Here is a 26,607-nt window from a genome sequence, read left to right on the forward strand (position 1 = left end):
ATAATTAGATAAGGACTTGATGGAACCCAGCCTTAGGCGGTATGTGAAAATCCAAATGTAGATGATTCACTTAAAATGACACAACTGCTCTGTGCGTCATGTCACAAGGGAGGAAAGATAAACTAGACATTTTAAATAACGCAATCATGACTCTTTTATTTTCGAAATAATTTGGCACTTGGCTACAGTAGCTTAATCGTAGAAAGCTTTCCGCTGTGCAGGCATGCACTGCTGGGATCGAGTGTACCTATCTGAATAAAAGCATATTTCGTCTTCCATCCATGGACAACATCACACACGGTGGCGAACGAACTCTGACCTTCCCCAACAACAACTGACTGCACTGACCGTACAATTCATACAGGGCCGCCGAGAGCCAGCCCGGGCCACGGGACAGACGACCTCTCCGGGCCCCTTGTACTTGTAATCGTAAATTATTTTCCCAGTATATAATGTATGTTTACAATTCTACAGACTTGAAACTCAACTTCTGCATGTGTAATGCTTGGGTGTTCTGTCCTTAGACCTTTCTTTAAAAGAAAAAGAAAAGAAGAAGAAAAGAAAATCCACTGACCAAGGCCGGGCCCCCTTGACAGCCGCGGGCCCGGGTACACCAGACCCTGTCCCCCCCTCTCGTCAGGCCTGCTCGGCCCCGCATATGATAGTTCGATAGTTCGGCCTGACAGGCTTTTCCTTTGTGTGGGTTTCCTCCAATTTTGTCTAGTTTAGAGTTAGTGAAGCCGTTAAAGTCTCCTGCAAGAATATACAGGTAGTCCTCGGGTTACGACGGTCTCGAGTTACGTCGTTTCGTGATTACGACGCTCATTCCGACTTACGAGGTCAGTGCATCAAAGAAAAGGAAGGCCATGGAGGTGAAAGTGGATATCATAAGGCAATCTGAGAAGGGGGAAACAGCAACAGAAATTAGTAGGTCATTAGGACTTAGTCGCTCGACTGTCGCTACGATTATCAAGGATAAAGATCGCATCCTTGAACACGTGATCTGCTCCTAGGAAAGCGACAGTGATAACAAAGCGTAGTGTACTGCACAATACTTTACTGTACTTATGTTTATTGATAATTATGTAGGTTACTGTGTTAGGATACGTGTTTGGATAGGCTAAGTGTTTGCAGTACTGTACTGTTATTATGGTACAGTACTGTATGAACGTATGATCCAACTTACGTCGAAATTCGGTTTACGACGCCGCGTTAAGAACGGATCCCCGTCGTAAGTCGAGGACTACCTGTATATATATATAAAAAAAAAAAACAACCTTGGACGAGGCCTGCTCTTCGGGCGGATTGACCCTTGCGATCATCCCAACTGTGGGGGACGAGTGTGTAATTTATTAGTAAGGGGGACAGCGTTCTCGTTTGTGTCTAGTTAATAAGTACTAAAGCTACTGAGGGCAGGGTTGTTTCCCTTGTTTATGCTCAGAAAAGATAAGTATCGTTTTAATTACGATGTTTCTTGTGTTTTCTTAGTGACATATAAATGTAAAAATATGCTAAGACATATAAAAAATATGTATAATTAGATTATTAAGAAAAATCTTACAAAACTTGCAATTTTATACACTAAAAGCTACTTACACTGCATGCTATGCTGCTCAACCCGAATATCACGAAAAGTCAGACTATACTGTTGTGAACGTGACTGCCAGGTGAACGTATCTCCGCATTCGGCGGAACTGGGCTTGGGTCGCTACTTGGGTGGACTCAGTTTATGCGGATGTAGACTGATGTCGACCTTCTCGTCGTCTCAAGGGCTTGAACCCCCTTCTCTCACGGGTCGGCCTCGTATTGAGCACGGCCAGGATCGATCCACTCCCCACATGGGGAAATAACAATTCAATGACAAATAATAAAACTTTGAATTGATATACATGATGCACTTTTAACTTGATGACCCTTTGATCATTGTGGTAACGTCTGCTCGATATCGCTCTCTTTTCTCTCTGAGCTGCTAGCACACTTGTACGGTTTCACTTTATACATGAACGTATTCATCTATTGTTATTTTGAAACATGACCACATGTCCATGTACAGTATATAGTCTACACTTGTGGCTCTCTGCACCGCAGGGTCCCCGCGTACTGCCAAAGCTGCCTCTGTATGGTGTAATGACATGTCTCTCTATTTTTTTTTTTTTTTTTTTTGTGGCAGCATCTCATACCGAAGAAGTGTCTGCATCCTCCAAAAGGCAGAAGATACATTGAAATGAGAAGCAGATGCTTCTGACAGTGCTTTTATAAAACGAACACCAGCCCCAAGAAAGATATCGTTAGTGCTTCTCTTCTTTTGTTTGTCATTTGCTTCATTTCTTTTTTTTTTTTCTTTATATACAAACAACTCCAAAAAAATCATGATCATGACACGCTTTTGTGATTTGATATCAATTTTGCTTGTTTGATAAGCCCTTTCTATGACAAGAATAGCACATCACCGGTTCGGACCCCTACGAGGCAAACAGCCTCACGATTAAAAAGCAAGTGTTTAGATTAAAAACTTTTTTCCAACAATAGTTGTTCATGCACCACCATCAATAGTCATCATCATCTTCACATCAGTATGATAAATTCTAACAAAATAAAAAAATCTTACTCTCATTCTCTCTCTCTCACATCATCCAGGGCCGCCGAGCGCAAGCATAGACCCAGGATGGATGACCTCTCCGGGCCCCTTGTAATTGTAATCGTAAATTATTATTTGATAATATGCTTACATATAGTCCATATCACATTCATCAACAACTGTCTGCGCCGCATCTTTAACATCCGATGGCCTGAGAAGATCTCCAATGTGGACCTGTGGGAGAGAGCCAACCAAAACCCTGCCAGCCTAGACATCAAGAAGCGAAAGTGGGGCTGGATTGGCCACACTCTACGAAAGCCAGCCGACAATATAACGCGACAAGCTCTGGGCTGGAACCCACAGGGGAGGCGTAAGGTTGGGAGACCCAGACAGACGTGGAGGAGATCAGTCCACAGAGAGGCAGAGGCAGCTGGCATGACATGGTGCCAGCTGGAAAGGGACGCCCAGGACCGGGTTCGATGGCGGCGTGTGGTTGCGGCCCTATGCTCCACTGGGGGCGTATAGGAAAGAAGAAGAAGAAGAATAGTCCATATCGGGGGCCCCGCGATAGGATATTCTTGTATTACGGTATACAGCCTACACTTATGTTTCTCGGCCCCAGGGACGCCGAGAGCCCTTGTTTGGACAGACGACCTCTCCGGGCCCCTTGTACTTGTAATCGTAAATTATTTTCCCAATATATAATGTATGTTTACAATTCTACAGACTTGAAACTCAACTTCTGCATGTGTAATGCTTGGGTGTTCTGTCCTTAGACCTTTCTTTAAAAGAAAAAGAAAAGAAGAAGAAAAGAAAATTCACTGACCAAGGCCGGGCCCCCTTGACAGCCGCGGGCCCGGGTACACCAGACCCCCCTGTCCCCCCCTCTCGTCAGGCCTGAATTCATACAATAAAGCTGACGACGGGACTGATGTGTCCGAGGCAAGGTGACAGTCGTTCACCTCTCATTTAGTCTTGAGGCGGCGCACTCATCGCTGAGTAGCGACACACAGATCGCAAGGAAGACGAGATCGTGACGTCACAGATCCCGTTCTTCCAATGCGGCTGCTGTGACGTCAGCATCTAACGTTTTTCTGGGTGGTCCTCGCATGTTGTAAAAACTCGATTCTGCATTACGAAGCGTCCGTCGGTCAAGCCAGTGTGACCCGCATGCAGCGTTACAGTGCGATCTGTCTGGACGGTTGTCTATTTGCTGCAGGGACGGATCGCAGCAAGGTGCAGTTAAAAGCAGTTGCTGAAAAGTGAACTTCGGGAGCGCGTGCATGCACCTCACTCCAGACTGAAAGGTCAAGTGACAGAAAGAACTGATGACTCTTCTTGTTGCGTGGTTTCTGGCAGCAGCAGGGGTCTGTAGCTCTGGTTGTATGTATATTTAGTCTTCCTTCTATGTAATGATCACAACTTTTGGGTTTCTTCTGTGATGTTCCTTAATATCATCTGCATTGAGTCGGTCTCTGTTGTGAAAAATGGATGAAATTTGCCATGTGTAGTAGTGTTAAGTCCTTTTTGCTGATTTATAGCGGTAAGGAGGCGTAAAAGCACTTATTTCTGTATATTTTAAAAATACTATCCGACATCTTATATAGATGCAAAGTCATCAGTTTCTAAGAATTTCTTCCCTACCCACAAGAAAAACATTACAGTTTATTTACAAAGCACAGCTTATCCTTTTGCTTTTATGAATTGTTATAAACTCATCCTCACGGTTGTACCCGAGTCATATGAGCATCTGTACTAATTCAGTAATGTACTTTATTCGGTTTAGTTCTTGAAAAGACTTATAGTAGCGATGACCATCGTTATCTGTTCCCTTTTCTTTTATTTATATATATTTCTCTCTATATATATATCTTACTGTATCATAAATGATCTTTATTCTTTCTTTTTACTTGATGCTCTCTTCTCTTCCTCCATTACGCTAATACTTTAATGCATTATTCTCTTTTCTTTTCCTGTTCTGTTTCTCTGATAATACCCTAATCCGTTCTTGTGTTTTCATTTTTTTCAGTTTTGTTCCTCTATTATGCCGTTTAAGACATTATCCATTCGTCTCTTTTTCCTTTGCAGCGCTCTTTAATACTTTATTCTATTATTCTCATTCTATTTTGTATTCTTGTCCTGTTTCTCAACTGCACTGATATATAGCTTGATTTATTCTTCTTGTTTCAATTTTTTTTTCTGTTTCGTTCTTCTGTTATTTGATATAACACCTTAATCCATTAGATTCTTTTTTTTATTAGTTCTGTTCCTCCGGTAAGCTGTTTAATATCTTGTTTAATAACTGGAGATGCATTTCCCGTGCACACTCAGCGTTTTGTAAGCATAGTAAGACAACTTAGGTACATTGTTATGGCAGCGACAAGGGTTATAGTGTCGAGCTATAGTGTCAAGAATTTAGTTTCCGAAAGCAGAAGTATCGATGTTCAACAGGGGTCGCCGAAGCTTCACAAATGATGAAGGACCTCCGCCAACATCTGCTGACGAACTACAGCAAGCACGTGCGGCCTGTGCGCGATGAGCAGACGGTGGTGGTCATCAACTTCTCAGCCTTCCTCAGTCACCTCCTGTACCTGGTGGGTACCCGCTGCTCAGGATGCATGCATCACAGAAGTTAAATGCTTACATGAGGCGAAGAAGAAATTAAGCTCAATGTTCTTCAAAGGTTATTTGAATATTAGTTTATGTAAAACTGTTTTATTTTATTTTAAACAATCCACCTTCCCCTTCAGTTTTGAAAGCAAAGAATACGAGCAGCTCAAAGAAAAAAAGTTTACTTTAATAATAATAATAATAATAATAATAATAATAATAATAATAATAAAACACAATGGAAAATACAATGGCAGGGCATTTCAAATATTAAGACTATAGTATTGTCTTACGATACCAATATGGCGGTCTGTTGGCTTCAAACAGAGCCAGCCGCAGTCTATTAGTTTCAGATCAGTGGCAGTAATAGAAATACTATTTTCAGAACATAAAGGAGCAAGTTTTATCGACTGCGGGAAGTCTAGACCTGGTAAGTAATTTTCTGTAAAGCTAATCTAAAGTTAATTTTGTTTTCTTTCACATGCTTTATTGAACTTAATTACTTATCTGATCTTCAGTTTTAGAGTTAATGTCACAAGGGTTGTTCCTGTTGACAGCGAACACACATTTGAGCTTGCTGGTATCTTGTTAGACGGTTATTTTTATGCCTAAGAAGAAGAAAAAGTGGAACAAAAGCACGGACGGACGGACAGAGGATGAGGGAAAAATTGCTAAAAGAAGAAAATGAAAGGGAGATGAAGAAATATGAGTAAGGCAGATTGTTTTTTGAAAACTACTAGTACAGTAGTGACCGGACAATATCGTTGCAGGTCTGGTCAGACGAGTATCTCCAGTGGAATCCAGATCAGTTTGGCAACATCAGCAGTGTCTATCTTTCACAGGCTGATGTGTGGCTTCCAGACCTGGTCCTCTTCAATGAGTATGTCATATGCTAGTTAATGAGTGCGTGAAATGTTAGTTGATGAGCATGTTCTAGTCAGAATTGAAAGTAGTTCATGGCTACCCATTGCATCCCTAATAAACCATTGGCAAAATGTTTTGAGAATTGTCTGATATAGCTTTAGAAACGAGGTGAAATAAGTGAAATCTCTGTGTGTGTGTGTGTATCCAGTGAGATATATATATGTATCCGAGACAAGTAAGACTGGCATAACTGTAAAAACATCATCCCATTTTTCTTCCATTACGATTAAATTTCAGAACCAGGCTTTCAAAATGAAGGCTACATTGCGTGAATGTTATTTTTAATCAGTGTGAACAGCATGAAGCCACTGCGGGATGACAATGCACTGGTTGTTGTCAACAATGATGGAACAGTTCAGTGGCAGCCTGGGTTCAACGCAAACACTGATTGTATGGTGGATGTTTATAGGTTAGTGCAGTCTGCAGGCGAAAGGTTAAAATAATGTTTATATATAAAATATAAAATAATTTGCGTGAGAACCATCGTCATATGTTGCATGTGTGTTTTCCATGGAGCGAAGGAGGCCAGAATACCTTGCAAGATGTGTGTACATATCTGTATCATTCAATGTATGTTAATTATTGCATAAAAGAGCGAGAGACGGCGAGAAACATGAAAGCAGAGGAGCCACGTAGCTGTCTACTGCAGAAATCAGTATAAAAAATGTTCTTTTTTTCTGTACACGTGTTTGTGTGCGTGCTTCTTTGTGTGCTTGTGGGGAATGCATTGCTCTCTGAAGGTACCCATTCGACACCCAGACTTGTTCACTAATCTTCACTACTTGGATGATGACATCAGACCACATTCAAGTTGTGACAGAGACATTTTACACCAACTGGTCCACGGTCAACCAGGAGTACTACATAGCATCAGAAAGGGCCGACCCTTATGACGAAACAACATCCTACAACGATTGTAAGTTTAGTCTTCGACCTGAATCATTGCAGACGTAGCTGGCGTTCTGTGTAACTACCTGTATGTTTGATAGCAATATCATGTTGAGCCTTGGTTAAAGGGTCGACGATCCCATTTTACATGTTTCTTTACTCTAATAGCCGAGTGGTCAGAGCACTGATGTTTGAACTGAGAGGCGCACTGGTTCGATACCCGTGCAGCGCAGGTCTTTTTCTCCAGTCGACCCAACCGGTGGGAATGGGTACTTGTCTCCAAGAAGGGTTGGGGAAGGTAAGGCAGCGAGCAGAAGAGATTGGCAACGCCCTCAAGTAAACCTAACCCCGAGAAAAGTGGTCTCTAATACCTCACTCCCTATTAACCTGAAAATGGTCGTGGGGCGACCTTTATCATACTGCACGAGCACACACAGAAACACAGAGGTACATAATATACATTTACTTCCCTCGTTTTCGAAAGAAAAAAGAGAAAAAGAGGGGGAGGGAGATAGCAACACAGAGCCGTCATAGTTGTTGCTGTTGTTGTTTAAAAGTGAAGTAGCTGCGCACTCAGTCACTGTAATTAGTAGACAGTCTCGTTTTGAGAAAAACAAAACAAAACAAAACAAAACAAAACAAAACAAAACAAAACAAAACAAAACAAACAAAACCAAAACAAGATGCCTTTGGAATGTTGGCTTTTTTTCCAGACTGGACGCAAGGTGGGAACTTCACGTTGACGTTGAAGCGCCGTGTCACGTTCCACGTGCTGAGCACGGTGCTGCCGCTGTTGTCGTTCTCGCTCTTAACGCCGCTGGCCTTCCTCGTTCCAGAAAGCGGTGGCGAGAAGCTGACCCTGGCCGTCAGTCTGGTGCTCACCAATCAGGTGTTCCTCGTCTCCCTCAGCGGTTCTATGCCCACCTCGGGTGACACCATTTCCCTCCTAGGTGAGTGAGACGTTACTGCGCATGGCACGATAACAAATAAATAAATAAAACACAGATATCCACATATTACCAAGGCTACTTGGCGCCTCCCGGTCAGTGAGCGTGGAGCAGGTCGAAAATAAGGGGGAAGGCGAAATTCGCAGCAGATCGATTAGTGAAGACAGTTTTATTTCAAAACTTTTATCTTATTTCAGAAATTTTTATCCAGGCTGGACATACAATGTGTATATTGTTATACTTGTTTTTTTATTTTTATTTCAGTGTTGTACACAGCGATACAGATAATGTTTGGATTCCTAGCCTTGATTATAAACGCACTCGTCTTGTACTTACCAAACCAAAACAACGAAAAAGAAGATGGCATGCTTTCAAGACCACTCGGAGAGAGCGAAGGCTCCTTCTTCACCAGAAGAAACACGGTTCAAACTGTAAGGAAGAGATCCGCAGTCTCCCCCAGTCCTTCCGAACATCCTGTTTCTACTGTCAACACCACACGTTTACCGGACCACCACAGCACCAGGCTCCTCAAGGAGGATTCTTCAGGGTACAGAGTCTGTCCTAATGCCCAGTGTGATGGAAACCTTCTGCGTCTAAATCGCGATAAGATATTATTTTTCGTTTCCTTGGTTCTTGTTCTCATTACAGACTTCGTCTTTATTTTTCTTTTGGTAGTTTAGGAGAGCGGACAGCCTCTGTACAGGAAGGCGCGCACACACCAACGGATTCGCCATGCATGTTAAGTAGTGTACCTCCCCTTGACTTACAGTTGTAGAGTAAGTGTCTGACTCTCACAGAGGAAGCTGGACCTGAGAGGAATGAGGTGTTACAGACCTAGCACCTCAGTGTCACACCCCATTCTCACACCCAACCGGCTCTCACTCTCACACCTCACCCTCACACCTCACTCACTAACAGCTCTCTCTCTCACTCTAGCATCACTCCTGTGATCACATAGGGTGAGTTTGAGCTTTACCTTGGTGTTATCAATGTCCTTGCACAAGTTAGGGGAGCAGTAATTGTGGTCACACTGTTAGCCATGTTGGTAGTATGTCTGTTGTGTTTATTGCTGATTGCTTCTATTAACGGCTCGTATTTCTTAGTTTGGAACTTAACTTTTACCACTGGGAAATTATAGCAGCAGTTGACTTGCATGTGATGTCCTGAAAGTGTTAATAATATATACTTTACACTCACACACACTTACGAGAAAGATTTTGCTTTAAGTGTAGTAAAGGAAAATAAACAAAAAGTGCATCATAAACAAAATACAGACAAATATAAAAATAAATTATTTGAACTTCTGTGCGTCTTTCTTCTGTGAAAAGTAAATATGTCAGGTGTACCTATTTCAACTTTTCGAGAAGATTTATGATTGTCATTATGCCCTCCTGTTATGCACAGTAATATTATACTGAGATCTTCTATGATAACCGATGCTGTTTTAAATAATAATCTGAACATCTGCCCGTCCGTCCGTCCATCCGTCCATTTTCTCCTTCCTTCTTTCAAAGTATTTTAATAGAATTTTGAAGTATGTAGTTGCAACCTCTTATACAACTCTGCAGATGTTAAAGACACCAGTAGTAAACAAGAGCTATGGGAAGATGGGAAAAAGTCTGGAAAAAAACACGCATGCTGAGTTTGTAAACATTTTAGAGAAAATTGCGGAAATAAATTGCAGATAAATATGTTGGAATTGCTTGTAATTGCATCAGCTTAAAGGGAGGAAAGAAGAGCCTGAAGGAGAGAGAGAGAGAGACAGAGAAAAAAAAAGACACGTGCATGTGCTGCACAGAAATATTTTACATGCATTGATCTGTTTTCTCATTATTACATGGTGGTGCAAATACAGAGTGTTGCGATTACATGAGAATTTTTCTAATCGATGACTAGATGATTGCAGGAAATGTTCTGAACAAACCATGTTTCCTCGAGCTGTCTGTTTACGTGGTTTCCAAGGAGACAGGACGACAACGAGACGGCTAAGATCTTGGATAAATATAATTTTTTCTTCAAACGAAGTCTGATTGGGTCTAAAGTGTCATGTTTCTATTAAATTGCTTCTAAATAGTTGAATGTACGAATTCATTTCGTTCGGAGAGTGCGTGAGACGGAAGAAAGAAACGAAGGGTTTATTTTACAGGTCACCTGACCTCAGCCATCAGGTGAGCAAAGCTCATACAATACCACGTTGACACTGGCTTTATTCGCTCCCAAACTTCATGGGTATGAAGAAATTGATATAACAGACAAAGAGCAGATTATCCAAGTTTCTCACACAGAACTTGAATGAATATTAAAAAACATAACAACAGCGAGGCTGAGAAGTACATCATGCATAGCAAAGAGAATAAAATACAATCCAGGACACACAAAACATCAGTCTCAAAATTTAAAAAAAATTTAAAAAGAAAGCGCAGCTTGCCTGGAAATGAAGCCATTTGAAATCTGATATCGGGATTGTTATACCTTCAAGGGCTTTGGTTTTAATATAGAAATATTATTAATTTGATTAGAAATTGTTTGTGTGTGTGCGTGCGTGCACGTGCCAGCAAGTGAGAGAGAGAGAGAGAGAGAGAGAGAGAGAGAGAGAGAATGAAACAAAACTGATAAATATTCTACGTGATTAAATAATCTAATCCACGTACTATAATTGAGTCACATGCGACATTCCCAGAATTCAAGCAAAGATGAAGTATTTACCATCGTATCCATCCATGAAAGATGTACTAGCAGTGACGGAGTACTAGCAAACAAAACTCGCAAATAACGGTCTAATGGTCAACAATGACCGAAAGAACACATTAACTAAAATTCTTGATCGTGAGCTCATGTTTACGAGTGATATTTGCTCGCTTGTTTACTCAGACTAATTAAGTGCACGCAGACAATTAACGTTAACGAGGGTTGGCCAACATGAACATTCACAAAAAGAAAAGCTCGTGGTAGAGGTTTTGAAACTGTTTTCAGTTCAAACTGTCCTTTGAATCAACATTCTATGATCATGTAGAAAATAAATGTTAGAGCAACCATTAACAGCTTTACTATTTATCTTTTCCCTATGTTTGCTTGATAATGACGAATGTTCTTCATTTCTGAACACTCCTTTGTTACTAACAAGTGTGTTGAAATGTGTTCTGATATGTACTTATGTCCTTATATGGTTACACATTTCTAATATATATTTCTTTGAAATTTGGACCATTGTGTTCCTCATCAGGAAATATTTCAACACTCATACACGAATCCACTTATGCACGTTTTCTGCATTTGTAAGTAAGTAAGCTTAAATTAAACATCTTTGGCTTAAATTGTGGACTCCATTTCACCAGCTTAACTTTTTAAAATACATGTCTAAATGTGAAAGAAGGAAGAAAACAAGGAGAGACTGCTCTTGTAAGTAGACAAAAGTTTATCAGTTTAAGGTTGTTCGATAAAAATTGTGCTCGGCGAATTTATACTTTTGCAGTTTCTCGAGAAAAATTTTACTTTTTTTTTCTATGAAAATACAAAGAGACCAAAGATTACCCAAGTCAAAATAAGCAAAAAGAACTCACCATTAATTCATTCAAGTACCCCGAAAGCAACATTCTGCAGGGTATTTAACCCACGAGGTACTCGTTTTTGAAGATTTTTATATTTTGTAGTTTCCACGCGTGCTTCAAAGCGGAAGTCTGGGAAAGTAACAAATTAAATTATCGAGTGTGCGAGGGGGGAATGTAAGAGGAATATAAGAGAAAAATGTGTGTATGTGAGAGAGAGAAGACGTGAAGAAAAAAAGGAGTAGAAGAGTGAAAGCGAGAAGAACAGAAGAAGAGGTTAGATGTGTGTGTTATCCCTGCCCACGACCAGCAGGCTGCAGTAGCCTTATTATACACTCTACATGCCAGTAATTCCGAGATCACAAGGCCACTTCCTCTCTGTCTTCTGCTCTCGTCTGGCACCATGCTAATCACGGCATGAATAGCAATGTCGGTATGGAGATGCCGCGTGATTGAGCGACGAGGTGTAGGGACGTGTCCACCCCATCCCCTCGCCCACGCCAGCCAGACGGGGGGAAATATGGGGGAAAGTACGGGGGATGAATTGCTTATTACAGGCGGCGCTGTAACAGAGCAGAGTTGGTCGTCACACCCCACTGGCGGGCAGAACGGATTTCTCCTGCTTGGCGCTGGCAACAACTATTTCAAGATTAACTGATGCCATTTGAATACGCTCACGGACCATGAATATTAAAGCACGTGATTTTCGCCACCTCTGACCCGCAGAGCACCGAAAGGTCTACTGGAGTGACATTCCGCCCAACCCTGCCACATTCCGCCCAGCCCTGCCCGTGCACGTCACCATCGCCATTTTCCAGTTCTCTCTCTCTCTGGCTTGAAGCCTTGGCAGCAGACGAGTATCCTAGTGGGGTGGGGTCATTTTCCTTTAATGATTAGGTAAAGTTCAGTGCAAGATACTACTTATCCAGTTCTCGACGTACACGTCAACACGAACAGAGGTCAAACTCGTGACGTCACGTTTGTACACAGATACGAGTGACTGACACGTGGTCCCAACTCTTCAAAAGGCTCGCTGTGAGATAGCCTTAGTCACTGGCATGGCGTAAAGCTTGGACTAACTAATGTAAACATATTCATGTATAATAACGACAATTGTGTTGTTGACCCTTTCTGTGTGTATTTATGATATTTATAGCCAGGCATGTATTTCGTGAACGGAACGTGATTCTGGGAAATAGTATCATGCACTGAACTTCACTAAATCATTAGAAGAAAATTGCTCCAGTCTATTTAAGGCAACCTTTTGATCCAAGAAAGACAACGAACGAACGAACAAACAAACAAACAAAACAACAAACAAACAAAGAAACAAACAAACAAACAAACAAACAAACAAACAAATTCGTTTGCCGTTTAGCTTTAGTTTAAGCCAAACTGCCCACACGAAAAGATTTTCGCATTTGTCGTTACAGCTTGTGATAACTGTCAACACAATTAGTATTTATAATTAAATAATAACACCTAGAATCTCATCGCAGCATGAGCTAAAGCAATTCTTATTCAAGCGATAGAAGCGAAAGATCGCATATCTCTGCCTCCCGCTTTCCGCCATCTGTATCGTCCCTGATAACTCAGTGGGTGGCCCGGTGGCGTGACGGCCAGCCTTTCACTGAAAGTGAGGATTGGATATCCAGGGTTCAGATCTCGTCTCGGGCACGAGGTTCCTTCTCTGCATGTAGCATCTGTTTACAGGGCTGGCTGCTTTGCTGTGATATAGTCTTAGTTGCTGGCTCGGGGTAGAACATCACTGCCTTCCCCCCGATACATCAGGTACCTATCCCTGCAAAACAGCTGCTGAAGGGAAGGCCTAGACGCCCTAGAGGGATGCATATTTTTTTCTAATGATTGAGTATAGCACAGTTTAAGATACTAAGTATGGGTGATACACCCACCCAACCCTCTATTCTTTTCCGTTCTCGAGATACACGCACATATCACCATGCACACGAGGATCAACAACTGAAACATCAGGATTGTACATGGATACCTTTATGCTGTGAAGGCCTCAGCCAATGGGAAGCTGGGATCATGTGGTATTTAGTTTCATCTGTGGACAAACGTGACGTCACGATTTTGATCTCAGTGTGCGCAAGTGATATTTGCAGGCGTGTGTTGAAAGAACGACAGAGGGATATTCATCCAGAGCTGAGGAAATGCTATCCAGCACTGAGCTTTGTCTAATCGTTAGAAAACAAGGTTTGCACCCGGCGAGCGCTTGACATCTTGACTCCGGTAAAGACTGCAACAGTTCAGTGCACTTGGACATTAGAGAAAAATACAGACATCACATGCACTTGGCTTTCAGTGTCCAAAAGTGATTTCAAGAATGAAGGTAGTTCACCCAAAATTTTTGGCCAGACTTCTCAGCGATTCCATAGCATCTCCTAACTATATAGAATACTTAGACAAGCTACCCGCCACGTGGCAAAGACACCTGCCAGGTCTCAGTCCTCATCATCAAATGAGCAAATCTCCGGACAATTAACAACTGGGGTTGTTTGCCAAATCGACCATCGAGAGCTCACAAACTGGAACAAACTCAATCAATCCCTTTCCGTGTTCCAGTGTCTGACCTTTAGCACATCTCTTCACAGGATGATTATGTCGTTACGGGCTTTTATTTACATTTTATTTTTTAGAACTTTTTTTCAAAACAAACGCGTGCAAAGTTCACAAACTAGATCATTTTACCTGTTCAATGGACAGACCTTTCGTATCTCTCTTCACGGAGTGCTTGGATCCTTATCGAGGAGCAATCAGCGAATCCACTTCAGGGTTCTTATTCTGTCTCTTCTCTTCCTCCTCAATCACATAGACATTAAAAAAAATATTGTTACCCGGATGTTTTCGCTATTTACTTCCTCCCACCCTTGTATTGGTCTCGTTATCAAGCAGAAGCAATTATTGCAGGTGAATCTTTGGCTTTAGCAGTCTTTATGCTCAGGGATCGAATGCCTTTCACTTCCGTAATGCATCCTCACATCGCCAAGACGCTCTTGTAAAAAATGTTGACGGTCACGTGAGGAAATCCCATGATGCCCAGCGCTCTGGCAGCACGCGAATGGCTAAGAAATGCCGAGAAGGTGGCCGAGGCATCGTTCGATCAATAACTGCCATCTTGTGGCCTGACATCGCTGAAGTAATCACGGAAATGGAGAGTTTAAGGTAACGCACGGGGCTTCATGAAATAGGGGCGATAACTAACTTCACGCCAGAAGACATTCAGATGGAAGGTTCTGGTGTCATTTCTCACTGGCCGCTATTATTGATCATCATACTGCTGTGTGTGAGTGAGAGACAGAGGGAGAGAAGAGAGAGACGAGAGAACAGAGAAGAGAAGAGAGAGAGAAGAGGGAAGAGAAAGAAAGAAAAAAAGAGATGCAGAATCTTGCTACAAACTCTCCTTCCACCCTGGGTGCTCGCATAATTACTCACTCAAAAACGATTGTTACAAAGCAGTGCCCCGCAAGACACATTATTTGCTGTGGAGGACTTAGTAGGAAAGCCGCCATTATCGTCTCACCAAACGTCTGGCTCAACTGGAAGGTCAAAGGTCAGCTGTCTCCGAGAGAACCATCTTCATCGTGCCGCACACACCAGATATGCAGCTGTGCGACCGGCTCCACAAAAATGGACGTCCCGTTGGAGACGTGCAAGCAGCGCCACCTCGGCAAAAAAGAAAGCTTGGCGATCACAGCGCCATCTCTACGCAAGAGGACGTTGCCAAGGGCTGGCTATTTTCAGGCAAAGCTCACCAGCGACGACTGTCGCTACAGGAAAGCTGGCAGAAGCTGTGATAAAGAGGACACGTGTACATCATGTCGGAGTTTAAAGGGAAAGGCACGCGAAAAAGAAATTTGAAGTTTCAAACGATGTTCATTCATAATCGTATCTGAAGCACAACTGCGAACCGGATTTTGAATGCCGCCATATTTCCATGCACTTTAGTGAAGAAAACGAAACTGACGCTACCATTTAACAAGAAAGGTATCCTCTGTCATACGTGATTGTAAGTAAACGATTTTATTTATTTATTTTGCATCCTGAAATTTTAAGCAAAAACGACTCAGGACAGTATCTTATCATTTAAACCCAACCTGCTGTTTGACTTGCCTTTCCCTTTAAATGACCGTTAACCAAAAAAAAAGATGGAGTTGGCTGTCGGTAGCGAGCAACAAGAGATATTTAAAAAAATAAAAAATAGAGAGACAGTTTAAGCCGTTAAGACCTGTCTCTTTACCAGACAAAAAGACAGTGTAGCTAGAAGCGCCGATGCTAATGACCAAACTCTGTGGTAACAGCCAAGGATGGAGCCAACCCCACCAGTGTTTGTCACTCGGCCCCTCCATAGTCCCGAGACACTGACAGCAATACTAACCAACAATCACGGATGCACAGTTCCGGGGAGACCAGCGAGGTACATGAAATAGCTTTCACAGCAACGGCAGGGAGGAAGACAGGAAGAGAAAATGGATATGAAGCAAACAAATGAGTCATACACAACCATTAAACCCTTCTAGTCACGGTGACTTTCTACCTTTGGAATTGAAAATGTGTGTGTGTTCGATTATCACATTTATACAACACTTTTATATTTTAATTAATTAATGTCTGATTTATTGCTTAATATACATGTAACCAAAAACAAACAGCATTGAGGATGGTTTGCTTGCTTCATCAGTTCTCAATATGAGAGATGCGTTTTTACAGTATACATTTCTCATTTGTTTGTAAATAAAATCACACTTCACAAAAGTTTAAACCATAAGATGCTAAAAAATAAAGAAACGAAACAAAATAAATATAAATAATTATTTGCATATCAGTTATGCAGGCGTTTTGCTTCTCCGCCATCTGTTGTTTACACACAGACCTGACACATCAGCTGATAAACATTTCACTGAAACAAAGATGGGGCAGGCTTCTACTTGGGGTTTGAGAAAGACTGGAAATGTTCATCAAAATTCAGACCACAGTGTGCTTTGGGGTTTGCCAGTCGCTGCCTGGGAAAATGGCGAAGGGACATTTACAGAAATGAAGCCCCAGGGGGCGCTGGAGCTGTTGTGGTGTAGCATGTGACACCTTGGGAGAGCCATGCAGACGAACAGGCAAGGACTGAAGCTTCGGTTAGGCCAAGTCACACAAAAGGATGATAGAAAACTCTACTACAGCCAGCCTACACCTAGCTACACCAGGACAGGCGACAACGACACTGGAAGACGAGGATAGGGATCCCCGCTGACGCAGCTGGTAAACTCCTTCCTTTGTCACATGACTCTCGTCTAGTCGGGTGGCGTCGGTGCCTCCGAGTGCAACGATAGGAATTAGAAAATGCCTAAATTAGAAAAAGGTCGATTGATGCATGTTGTCGAGCGGCTATAAGCAAAATAAAACTTGAAGATCAATATATTGCAGTAGAGACTACAACCTAGGTCCTCTTTACATCACAGACACCAGTCCATCATTTGATGCAACATTAATGTTTCCAGCCTGCTATACTTTCTGAAGGCATCGGATTCTTTCTGTAGCTGAACAAGCAATGGAATGTCATGGTAGGAACACAGAAGGAAAAAAAAAAGAAATCAAAATAAAGAAAACAAATAAAATACGCAGGTCAAGATCGACATGATTGACAAAAATGAGACAAAACTTTTCAGAGAGACAGCAGCTAACCGCTAATACAGAGCAGAACAAAAACCAATAAATACTAGAATGGCAAAAAGAATATGAATTCAAGGCTGTTGTAGGAAGACGACTGATACAACCTTCAGCATTTAGCCTCTTTGACAAAAAAACTGAAGTGAGACTCAAAACCAATCACCTTGATTTTCGAATACTCAGGCAGTTCAGTCCAGTGCATGGAATGCTTTCTTTCAAACAGACAAAACATGTTCCACGTGTAACAACAGGCTTCTCCATTATGAAATACAAAAGGAGTTTTTGCAGTCTGTTCACATCTTTAGTGCCAAGTAGCATCGATACAGCGTGTCCCACATGAAACAAAATCCACTTATGAAGCAGCGCACACAGAGTTTTGACGAGGTTGTCCGAGTGCTACTTCATCGTCTGCTCATAAACCAGGATTATGCACGTGAATTCTCACAGTCCCATACCCGTGTAATTCATCCATCTATTCGCTTCTCCGCTCAAATGCACCGATGTTTTCACACATCTCTGCGAATGATGTTCACGAACATTTCAGCCAATCCAAGTTTTTGTCGTAACGGTAATGTTTTTTTTTTAAAAATTATCGTCTGTTAAAATATCACAGCCATCCACCCGAAGCAAAAAAAAAAAAAAAAAAAAAAAGTGGACCGACCATGCTGATCACAAGTAGCAAACAACAACAACAACAACAACAAAAATCGTGGGGTCTATGCCGCGACCGGTAGCTGCAACATCTCTAAGGTGTTCGTAGAGCAGGTCAGAGACTCGTTCGTGTTCCGAAGAAGAGTCTCGTTGTGGACCTGCACGTAGCCCAGCGCGCGGTACGCCTCGGCGCAGAAGTAGTCTATGAGTCGTACCGCACTGTAGGCGATGGTGGAGCGCCAGCGGTTGGCGGTGTTCTTGGGGTCCTTGCGGTACACCTGGTAGGCGCTGCCGTCGCCGCTGGCCCTGGTGTACAGCCGGATGAGGCTGACGACCCTCGGGGTCATCGTCAGGCCCAGGGCGGCGTACAGGCGCTTGCTCCACTCCAGGGGGTCCACGATGATGTCCTCGTACCGCACGGCGATGGCGCGCGAGGGGAAGAGCTGCTGCAGCAGCCGCATGTGCGCCACGTCATCCTGCACGAGGTTGCAGAAGTTCTGCGGCATGGGCGAGTGGCCGAAGTTCTGGCGCTGCGACATGAGGGTGGCGCGGGGGTCGCGCACCAGGTAGACCAGGTACAGATCCGGGTACTTCCGCATCAGCTCGAACAGCGCCCGCAGCGGCATCCGGATCGTCTACAACGACAATGACAAAAATAGAATGGACATAGTACAGCTCAATATCTCAGTCTGTAATGTCTCCATACCTACTGATGTACTTTTTTGTGGTTACTGTAGGATATTTTGAGAGGATTTAACCATGGATGTGCAAAGGTGGACCTCTGTCTGTCTGCCAAGACCAACGCTTAGTCACGTGTCATTTGACGGAAATAAAAAGCTCAGGTAGAACAATCGAAAAACAAACAAACAAACAAACAAAAAAAAAATCGCACAGCCATTAACAAGGAGAGACAACAACAAATCTGGAAGTGCAGGTCGATGGCAGCCACTAACCTTGATGAGTCTCAGAGTTCTGCTCCTACACAGGTTCCAGAAGTCGATGAGACACTGCAGGTAGTGCGGCAGGTTGAGGTAGCTGTCGTTGAGGATGCTTCTCAGACAGCGACTGACATCCTTGGTGTGCTCGTGATGTCGTATGACTGGACTGAGGTAGTCGTCGATGGTCAGGCTGGTCATGTTGCAGTCCAGGATGCTGTCCAGCACGCCCACGGCGCTTCGCTCGTACTCGCTGAGCATGGAGGAGTTGAGTTCCTGGGGCTCGTAGAACTGGGCGCTGTGGACACAGACATGAGTCGTACAACTCTTAATTTTTTGTGACGATCAGATACATAAAGATAAAGAAATCTTTTGGTGTGGAGGTGGGTACACACAGCAATGTGCTTTGCTAGAAAAAGTGACCTACGAACGGCTTTTTTACTTTTTTAAAAACGTATTCTGTAATCATATTAAAATTTTTGCTGCGATTTCTTTCGTTTCGGTTCTGATTCAGGAGTTACGTTTTCATCGACAGTGTGAGAATTATCTCCCCTCATTTACACTTGGGTTCAGGTGGAGGTGGTCGTGAGCTCGATGTGTCTTACCCGACAGCCTGATACGACATGATGATGTCCATCCCTTGTGTCTTGCGCATGACAAGCGGCCTCAGGGGTTCGAAGAATAAGAAAGCCTCTTGGGCTTCCTTCAGCACATAGGAGGTGAAGGTGGAGCCACTGCGGCCATAGGTCACCAGTAGGATGCGCTTCACACTCGGCGCTGTAAAAAAAAAAAAAAACTTGGATGTAAATTGAACAATAAAGATGTTACCTCAGTGACGATCGTAATGCTGATGAGGAAGACGACGATGAAGAGGAGCAGGAGGGTGATGATGGCAGGACCTTCAGAGATTTACTGGATGGGATAAAGATGGAGAGGGTATGTCAAAAAGAAAAAAAGATCGGGATTTATGTGACTGCTGGTAGCCTTCCGATCTACAAGAGATGTTATCTGTGTGTGTGATGGGATGGGGTGATAGTTCTACTAAATTCTCTTTCTATTTTTGCCCTCCAGCTAACTTCGCCTCATACCCGCAGCTGGATGTACCTCCCTCCTCCCTCTCTCGCCATCCCCACACCCCGAGGTGACACCTGTCTCCGTCTTGAGCTTTCTGTTTCTCGTGATTATCTTGTTCTCGGACAGCTGTCCTCTCATCCTCTCAGCTGTCTTTGTGGCTCTTTCAGAGGAAGATACAGCTGCTTTTAGCGGCCTTGAGTATTCTGAATAAGGTCGCTTGCACATCCACACAGGCTCGTCATTTATTCACACTAGTCCATGCTTCCATTATGCAAAAATGTTGGTGTTGGGAAGTCACTGGCAGCACCTAGTGGGACGATCCCTCAGTAAACGTGTTTGTTGAACTTTCAGAATGCAAACGATGCTTTTATCAGCTTGTGTGGTTTTTTTTTCGCACGAGCACGAAACACATCCACATTCTCTGTGAGTGAGTGAGAGAGGCAGAGTGACAATTTCAATAATAAAAAAGCAAGAATAAAAAAGAAAAAGGTGAAAGTCATTTAAAGAAAGTATGAAAAATTATAATACAATGATCCAACTGATGATGCCGTTTATGTCACATCAAAATTCAAGCAAAACATAAACAAAAAATAACGATAAAGGAAAAATAAAAAAACAACAAAAAGAAACAAAAAAACAACAAAATTAAAGAAAACATATAGAACGAAAAACAAAGAAAATCAAAAGAAAAAAATTAAGACATAAACAAAGAAAAGAAGAAACAAAAGTAAAGAGAGATGGAAAGAAACGTACAAAAGAGAGGAGGAGGAGTGAGATACACGGACACGCACTTTTGCCACTCCTACACTGTCACATAAATAATAGACTTGTCTGTATGTGTGTGTGTGAGAGAGAGAGAAGGAGTCATGAATATGCTGCACGACAGGAAGAAACAATGGAAGCATCAGCCAGCCAACACACTGCTAGGTGACTGGCGCTGACATGTAACAATATCTGAGGCCTTTGTCTGGGAAGTGACATGACAGACAGACTGACTTTGATGGATGGCCAGCACGTTTTCAGAATAGCAGCATGACCATGCAACGGGCACGCCGCTCGTTGACTGTTGAAAGGCAGAGAGCAGTCTACATTGGACACACACACACGAACACACACACACACACACACGAACACACACACACACACGCACGAACACACACAGACACGAACACACATACATATACACACACACACGAGCACCACGGTGGGAGGGAAGAGCGGGGGAGATAAAGGCATACGTGTTCATTCGAAAAAATGTGCTAAAAATAGCACAAGACAATTGTGAACCTTATACAAGATTCATTTGACTCCAACTTAAATATTACTTTGGTTACATATTTGTTTAGGACTGAGCTGGGGTTCGAAACATACTCAGCTGAGACCAGTATGTGTGTTCTGAAACATCCCTCCATTAGATAATCCAAAGTAACTGTTATCAAAGGCATTCTTAAATTTTACATTGCAGGACTGGAAAAAAAATCAACTTCGTTTCATGAAACTAAACGGCAGAATGAAGAAACAAGTCTCGGGACACAATCAGAGTCCAGTTACACAATCTGTTTATAAAAATGTTATAAAAAAGCAAATTCATAAACTTTACAAAAAATCATTTTTATTACATTTAGAAGCTCAATCAAAAAAATTGAACAACTGGGAACGAAAGTCTAGCTTAAACAGTTTTATCTTATTTCAAACATTAATTCTACAATTTTGTTATGCCCCGTGCTTCTGTAAAACTGATTATCTAAATGTCTAATGTCTAAAAGTGATTGAAGTTAGAAATGTATTGTGTAACTGGCTCTGCCTTTAATAGTGGATTCATCAGCTTGGTGCTCAAGCAAGTATCACGAGGACTACTTCAGTGACTTGCCACACCAGGGCAACCACTGGTCCATGTTCTCCTTCCGGCGCCGTCCCCACATGGCGCAGAGAGAACAAAGACAGCGGTTCATACACAGAACTGAGTAAACAACAAACATCAGACTGCAGCACGTGGGAAAGCTGTTGTTTGTCTCGAGGACTACAAGGTCTTGATACTTCTACCCTCGAAAGGTCACCAACGATGACGGACTTTACATGGTTATTGTTACTTGCACTAGCAAGTGTTAGAGAATTAGTAGGGTGCGATTATTCCTCTCTAATGCTTGTAAAATCCAGCACATTGTCTAGTCCCAGTCCCATCATCACTGACAGGCGTTACATATTAGTTTTTTTTCTAAACTGAGAGATATTCCCTCTCGAAAGCTTTGTTAAAATCTCTACGTTCCAACAACAAAACTTATTTACACAGTTTTAAATTCCCGTAACACAAAATTTTCAAAATAACAGTTCTATTTTTAAAACGGAAAATACTTTCATCATCAAGATTTTGTTGATCGAGTGAATAATGTCAAAATAATCGTTCAACACTCATCGTCGTTTCGGCAAATGTTGTGGCACGTGCGCGCGTGAGTTCATATAAAAGTAGCACGTGTGTTTTCACCAAGCTGATGACTCATCCCGGTTGTTGCCGAAAATCCACACAATGGTCATCTCTTTGAGTCTGTTCATTGGAATACATCCTCGACAATGAAAACTCATTTCTTTCAGGACTATAAATCTGCAAACGATTTTCTGGAATAGACTGCGGGAGTATTAACGACTCACCACCAGATGTCGCAATACATGGAAGCTTACACGTGCGTATGATTGATATCTAGCTTGTGCACGCATTGTACGTGCGACTAGGGACTACTCATCATCACACGCAAGCTTTGAATATGAGGGCTGCAGCTCTCATGCAGATTGTCATTGCCCCTCAAGCTGTACCTTGAACTCGTGGACAACATAAATTCAGTTTACAACCACTTCACCGTGCTTATGGATTTTTCTTTTGTCTGTATTGGCAATTTCAACTGGCCTCCAGCATGGAAAATGAACGCCTTTGAGAAAAAACATGAACCAAATGGGTATATAAAAACTAGATATATTAAACTTACCTGTCAATAAATCCAAGAAAATATTCCGAAAAGTACATTGTTAACACATAGGCAGGGAAATGAAGATGGAGAAAAGAGATTGGAAAGTAAATGAAGCGAGAAAAACGCAGGTGCTGATGGCATAATAAAGGACAAGAAGGGTTCTCACCTGGCGGTCTGGATGAAGGTGAGTCCCCTGGTGACGTGGAAGGTAAGACCTGTCGAGGTGAGGTGTCGGTGGAGGAGAAGCTGATGTTGGGTGAGATGCTGAAACATCCCGAGCTGCCATGCGCGCCGTATCGCAAGGACCCTGGACAGAGGGCAGGTTGTATGTTAGGCCGACACCTATAGTTACACCCTTTAAATTCTACGCATCCAGTGTATGTACAGCATGGATTGTGGCTTTTGATGTCTACTTTATGGACTTGAGGATGTGGAATGTTGACTAGAATTTCACGAGCACACACAGCACAGCAAGCTGTGTAATATCATGTCAACCAGTGCATACATATGGTACTTCAGTATTACAAATAATTATTCCCAATAATTATTATTACATTTTCCTCTCCCAAGAATACTTTTCTATTTTTTTAAACTTGAATGTGCAGCATTAAAGTCTTTATTTGTCATGGCTACAGTTTTTTCCCAAAGGGCGGCCAAAAGTCAACCTTAATAATTCAAGCCATGTTTGTCCGTGATGTTTACCATCAATTTCAAATGCAAAATCCGTTATACACGAGGAAGTGGACTCTGTAAATACCTCCCTTTGTGTTCCTTATTAGCGGACTATTTATTCTTTCTTTCCCCAGTAATACTTCAGTGTGGGTCGTGTGTTTCATTCTTTACTTGCTGTTCACTTTGCTCTCCAAAATTCTAAAGCAATTCTCAAACTAAAAAAAAGTTAATTTGTCCTCCGTATTGTCCCCCCTATCCACTCTGCTATTAAATGGGGAAATTCTGACAGTAAACAAATTATAAAGACATTTTAATGAAAGCCTGGTGGGGAGGGGGAAGGAAGTTCTACTTTCTCATCCCGTGAATCTCCTTTTGTTTCTGTCCTGTGTGAGAACCTCAGGTGTTCTTTTTCTCTCCACCTTAGCTTCAAGCTATATCTAGGTCTCGCACGCAATATTGTCAGCGAATATCAGCCAGAAGCCTTACTGTCACGAGATGCAGACAATTTTCTTTCGGTCTCGAACTTTCTCGGGTGCCAGAATCTTTGGTGTCACGAGATGCCGACAATTTTGTGTCGGTCACGAACTCTCTCGTCCGCTTGTTTAAAAAAAAAGATCGGTCGGAAAACTCGCGTGCCCTGAAAGAAAAATCGGAAGGTAATGGAGACAGATACTTACAAAATCGGCTGCCACCCCCCATTAGAGGCACTCAAGATTTGTGACTGGGAGGCACGAGCAGTTCCCCAGAGCCTGTTTTCACGGGTCTGCGGGCGCGCTCCGCTGGAAATAGTCCGTAAATCTGAGGCTGGGCGAGTGAGCTCACGTCAGCGCCAAGTCCATGAAGATGGAGTTCAAAGCCAGGGAGCAGAAAGAACGGTCGACAGCGAAAATAAGCCTCCACTTTGACCACTCTTCTCTCATCCGCCGGCCCCCCTAACAAAGAGGTGAACGGTTTGGGGGAGTCCGGACTAAGGAAAGGTGCTGCGTGTCTCTGTCGGAACGGAAGGACGGAATGGAAGGATGGAAGGGAGGGTGGGATAAAGAAGAGGACTGAAAGTCGGTGAAAGGCTGTCTAGGTAATAGAGACGGTGGTCGGCGTCACCCACAGAAAGCTCACCATAGCTCGGTCGTGTTAAGATTCCCTGGTCTAAATATTTTAAGGAACTTTTTAAAACAGAGAGACATGTTTAGGCATAAACATAGCCATGTCTTTTATTGCTTCAAGCACATTGGATAGAGCAAAGTGCAAGAACCAAGTATGGCTCTCTCTCTATATATATACACACACAGCCACAATATATTGTGACTTGACAACATAACAAACAAAAAAGGTGGAGCTCCTTTAAATGCCTATGTACATCAGAATGCAAAGAATGTCAAAATCCTTAAAAAAAGCCCAGTCACCTATATTCTTTCACTCATATAATTATACAAAGGCATAAATGAAGGTTATAAGGTCACTCACACACGCACACACCTAACATACTTTCACTTCCCCCTTCCACCAACACAGCCACTTAGCCACCCTCACCCACCCACTCTGTCTTGTCTCTGCCATCCGTATACACGCATTCACCTTCCCACAAACACACCAACATCCTCCCACCATACTTTTTTTTCTCCGGTGGCTGCACTAATTAGCAACTCATTGTGGTGAGCTACTGGAGATTGTGAGAAACAGTTTCTATGACCGTTTATTTCTGATACTCAGTTTCTGGAACTAAATAAATGCAACATAAAGTTTTCTATTATTGGCAACCCTCTCCTCTCTCAGTTTCCACTTCAGGCTCGTTAAGACTAAAGTCAGGTCACTGCTCATGTCAACCCCAGAATTCCTCGCCTCGGCCTTGTTGATGGTGGATTTGAAGTGTCTAGGCAGCAGGCTGAAGTCGATTTGGTTCTGGACCAATCCATCTTGGGAGTACAAGTAGCTGCCCTCGGTTTCTTGTGAGGATGTAATGCACTGGCTAAGGTGATTCCAGGGCTCGGCGCAAACTCTCGGAGTGTAAGTCCCCTGTCGCTGGTCGTGTTTCTACATCCGGGCACTGTCTGATTCTATACTAATGTGACGTCATCAAGACTAATATTAGAAATTCCCACATTGAGTGGTTGGAAAAGCGCTATATAAAGGAAATTATTATTATTATTAAATTAATGCGTTTTCTTGCAATAGGTTTATGTGATAGCTATGAAATACCTGACTTACATCCAGGTCTCAAGAGGGTGGGGAGGCACGGCGGTCGTTAGACCGTGAAATGAGTTTTGACAGGATAGCACTGATGAAGTCTGCCCTCGGTGTATTTCCGCTTCACTTCGTTAATGTTTGTGAACAATGAAGGCCAAGCTCAGCAGCTGTTTGCGGTCACAAACGTCAGTTAGCTCTAGCAATTAAAAGTCCATAAATGTGTAATGTTTTTCTGATGCCTGAATAAAGCTTAGGGAACTATTTTTTTTCAAGATGGTGTCTACAATCATCAGCGTGCATAGAGGTCAAGATCGTCATTTGTTCACCTATAACTCTAGCTCTCCCATTGGCTGAGGTCTCGACAAAGTAAACATTTCCATATACAATGCTGACGTCTGTGTTGTTGACTTTCACTTGTGCATGGGGGATGTTTGTAGGTGTGTATCTCGAGAGCAGAATAAGGGGCGTAATCAAACACGTTCGGAGAAATAGCATTTTGTGCTGAGCTTTATCGAGTCATTCAGAATAAACTGTACTCACCCGTCACGGTCTCCAGGCGTAGAGTGTAGGTGATGTAGACGAGCGTGATGAAGAGAAGCAGGAGAAAACACATCAGCTGCCGCTTGGCCCTGCTCATCTTCTCCGCCTGAAGTTAAGAAACAAATGCAGTCTGAGTACCTCCTGCCCTCATCATCAACACCACCTCGACCATCACCACTCCCACCGCCTACAGAGAGGCAACAGTTGCAAACACCGTTATGACACATTTTTTGTTTGTAATTTAGCTTCGCATCCCAAATTTTAACTTCGTCCACTGTCAGGGACCTAGACCAAGTACTAAGATTGAACACGTGCGAGGGTGAAAGGGTGTGTATGATGGACGTTTCCGGAATGCGTGTCCTGTAGATGTTTTTTAAAAAAAAAAAAAGAAAGAGAGGTGTGATTGGAGAGGGAGAGAGG

At 42.7% G+C, this 26,607-nt stretch overlaps 2 protein-coding genes across 5 annotated transcripts in view; one reads left to right on the forward strand and one right to left on the reverse strand.

Moving 5' to 3' along the window:
- The first annotated feature begins 5,490 nt into the window (after nucleotides 1–5,490).
- Nucleotides 5,491–8,512, forward strand: LOC112577438 (neuronal acetylcholine receptor subunit alpha-5-like). Its single transcript, XM_025260510.1, has 6 exons — nucleotides 5,491–5,496; nucleotides 5,959–6,068; nucleotides 6,402–6,521; nucleotides 6,853–7,028; nucleotides 7,714–7,954; nucleotides 8,212–8,512. Exons 1-6 carry the CDS (start codon nucleotides 5,491–5,493, stop codon nucleotides 8,510–8,512), a joined length of 954 nt encoding a protein of 317 aa, XP_025116295.1.
- A 7,595-nt stretch (nucleotides 8,513–16,107) lies between these two features.
- The window catches only part of LOC112553219 (carbohydrate sulfotransferase 3-like), a 28,514-nt gene continuing 18,014 nt past the window's right edge, over nucleotides 16,108–26,607 (reverse strand). For all 4 annotated transcript variants that reach the window (XM_025220300.1, XM_025220301.1, XM_025220302.1 and 1 more), the window contains exons 2-6: nucleotides 26,188–26,293; nucleotides 22,958–23,098; nucleotides 19,363–19,534; nucleotides 18,776–19,055; nucleotides 16,108–18,457 (exon numbers count right to left, since the gene is read on the reverse strand). In XM_025220300.1, coding sequence (XP_025076085.1) covers nucleotides 17,888–18,457; nucleotides 18,776–19,055; nucleotides 19,363–19,534; nucleotides 22,958–23,098; nucleotides 26,188–26,284 — 1,260 coding nt within the window. In that variant the 5' untranslated portion in view covers nucleotides 26,285–26,293 and the 3' untranslated portion in view covers nucleotides 16,108–17,887. The remainder of the gene's footprint in view (nucleotides 18,458–18,775; nucleotides 19,056–19,362; nucleotides 19,535–22,957; nucleotides 23,099–26,187; nucleotides 26,294–26,607) is intronic.

Source organism: Pomacea canaliculata, linkage group LG12, assembly GCF_003073045.1.
Source record: "Pomacea canaliculata isolate SZHN2017 linkage group LG12, ASM307304v1, whole genome shotgun sequence".
NCBI classification, from domain to species: domain Eukaryota; kingdom Metazoa; phylum Mollusca; class Gastropoda; order Architaenioglossa; family Ampullariidae; genus Pomacea; species Pomacea canaliculata.

Coding starts and splice junctions, on each gene's coding strand:
- LOC112577438 (XM_025260510.1), top strand. Junction 6,069..6,401: donor GACCTGGTCCTCTTCAATGA/GTATGTCATATG, acceptor ATTTTTAATCAG/TGTGAACAGCATGAAGCCAC. Junction 7,029..7,713: donor AACAACATCCTACAACGATT/GTAAGTTTAGTC, acceptor CTTTTTTTCCAG/ACTGGACGCAAGGTGGGAAC.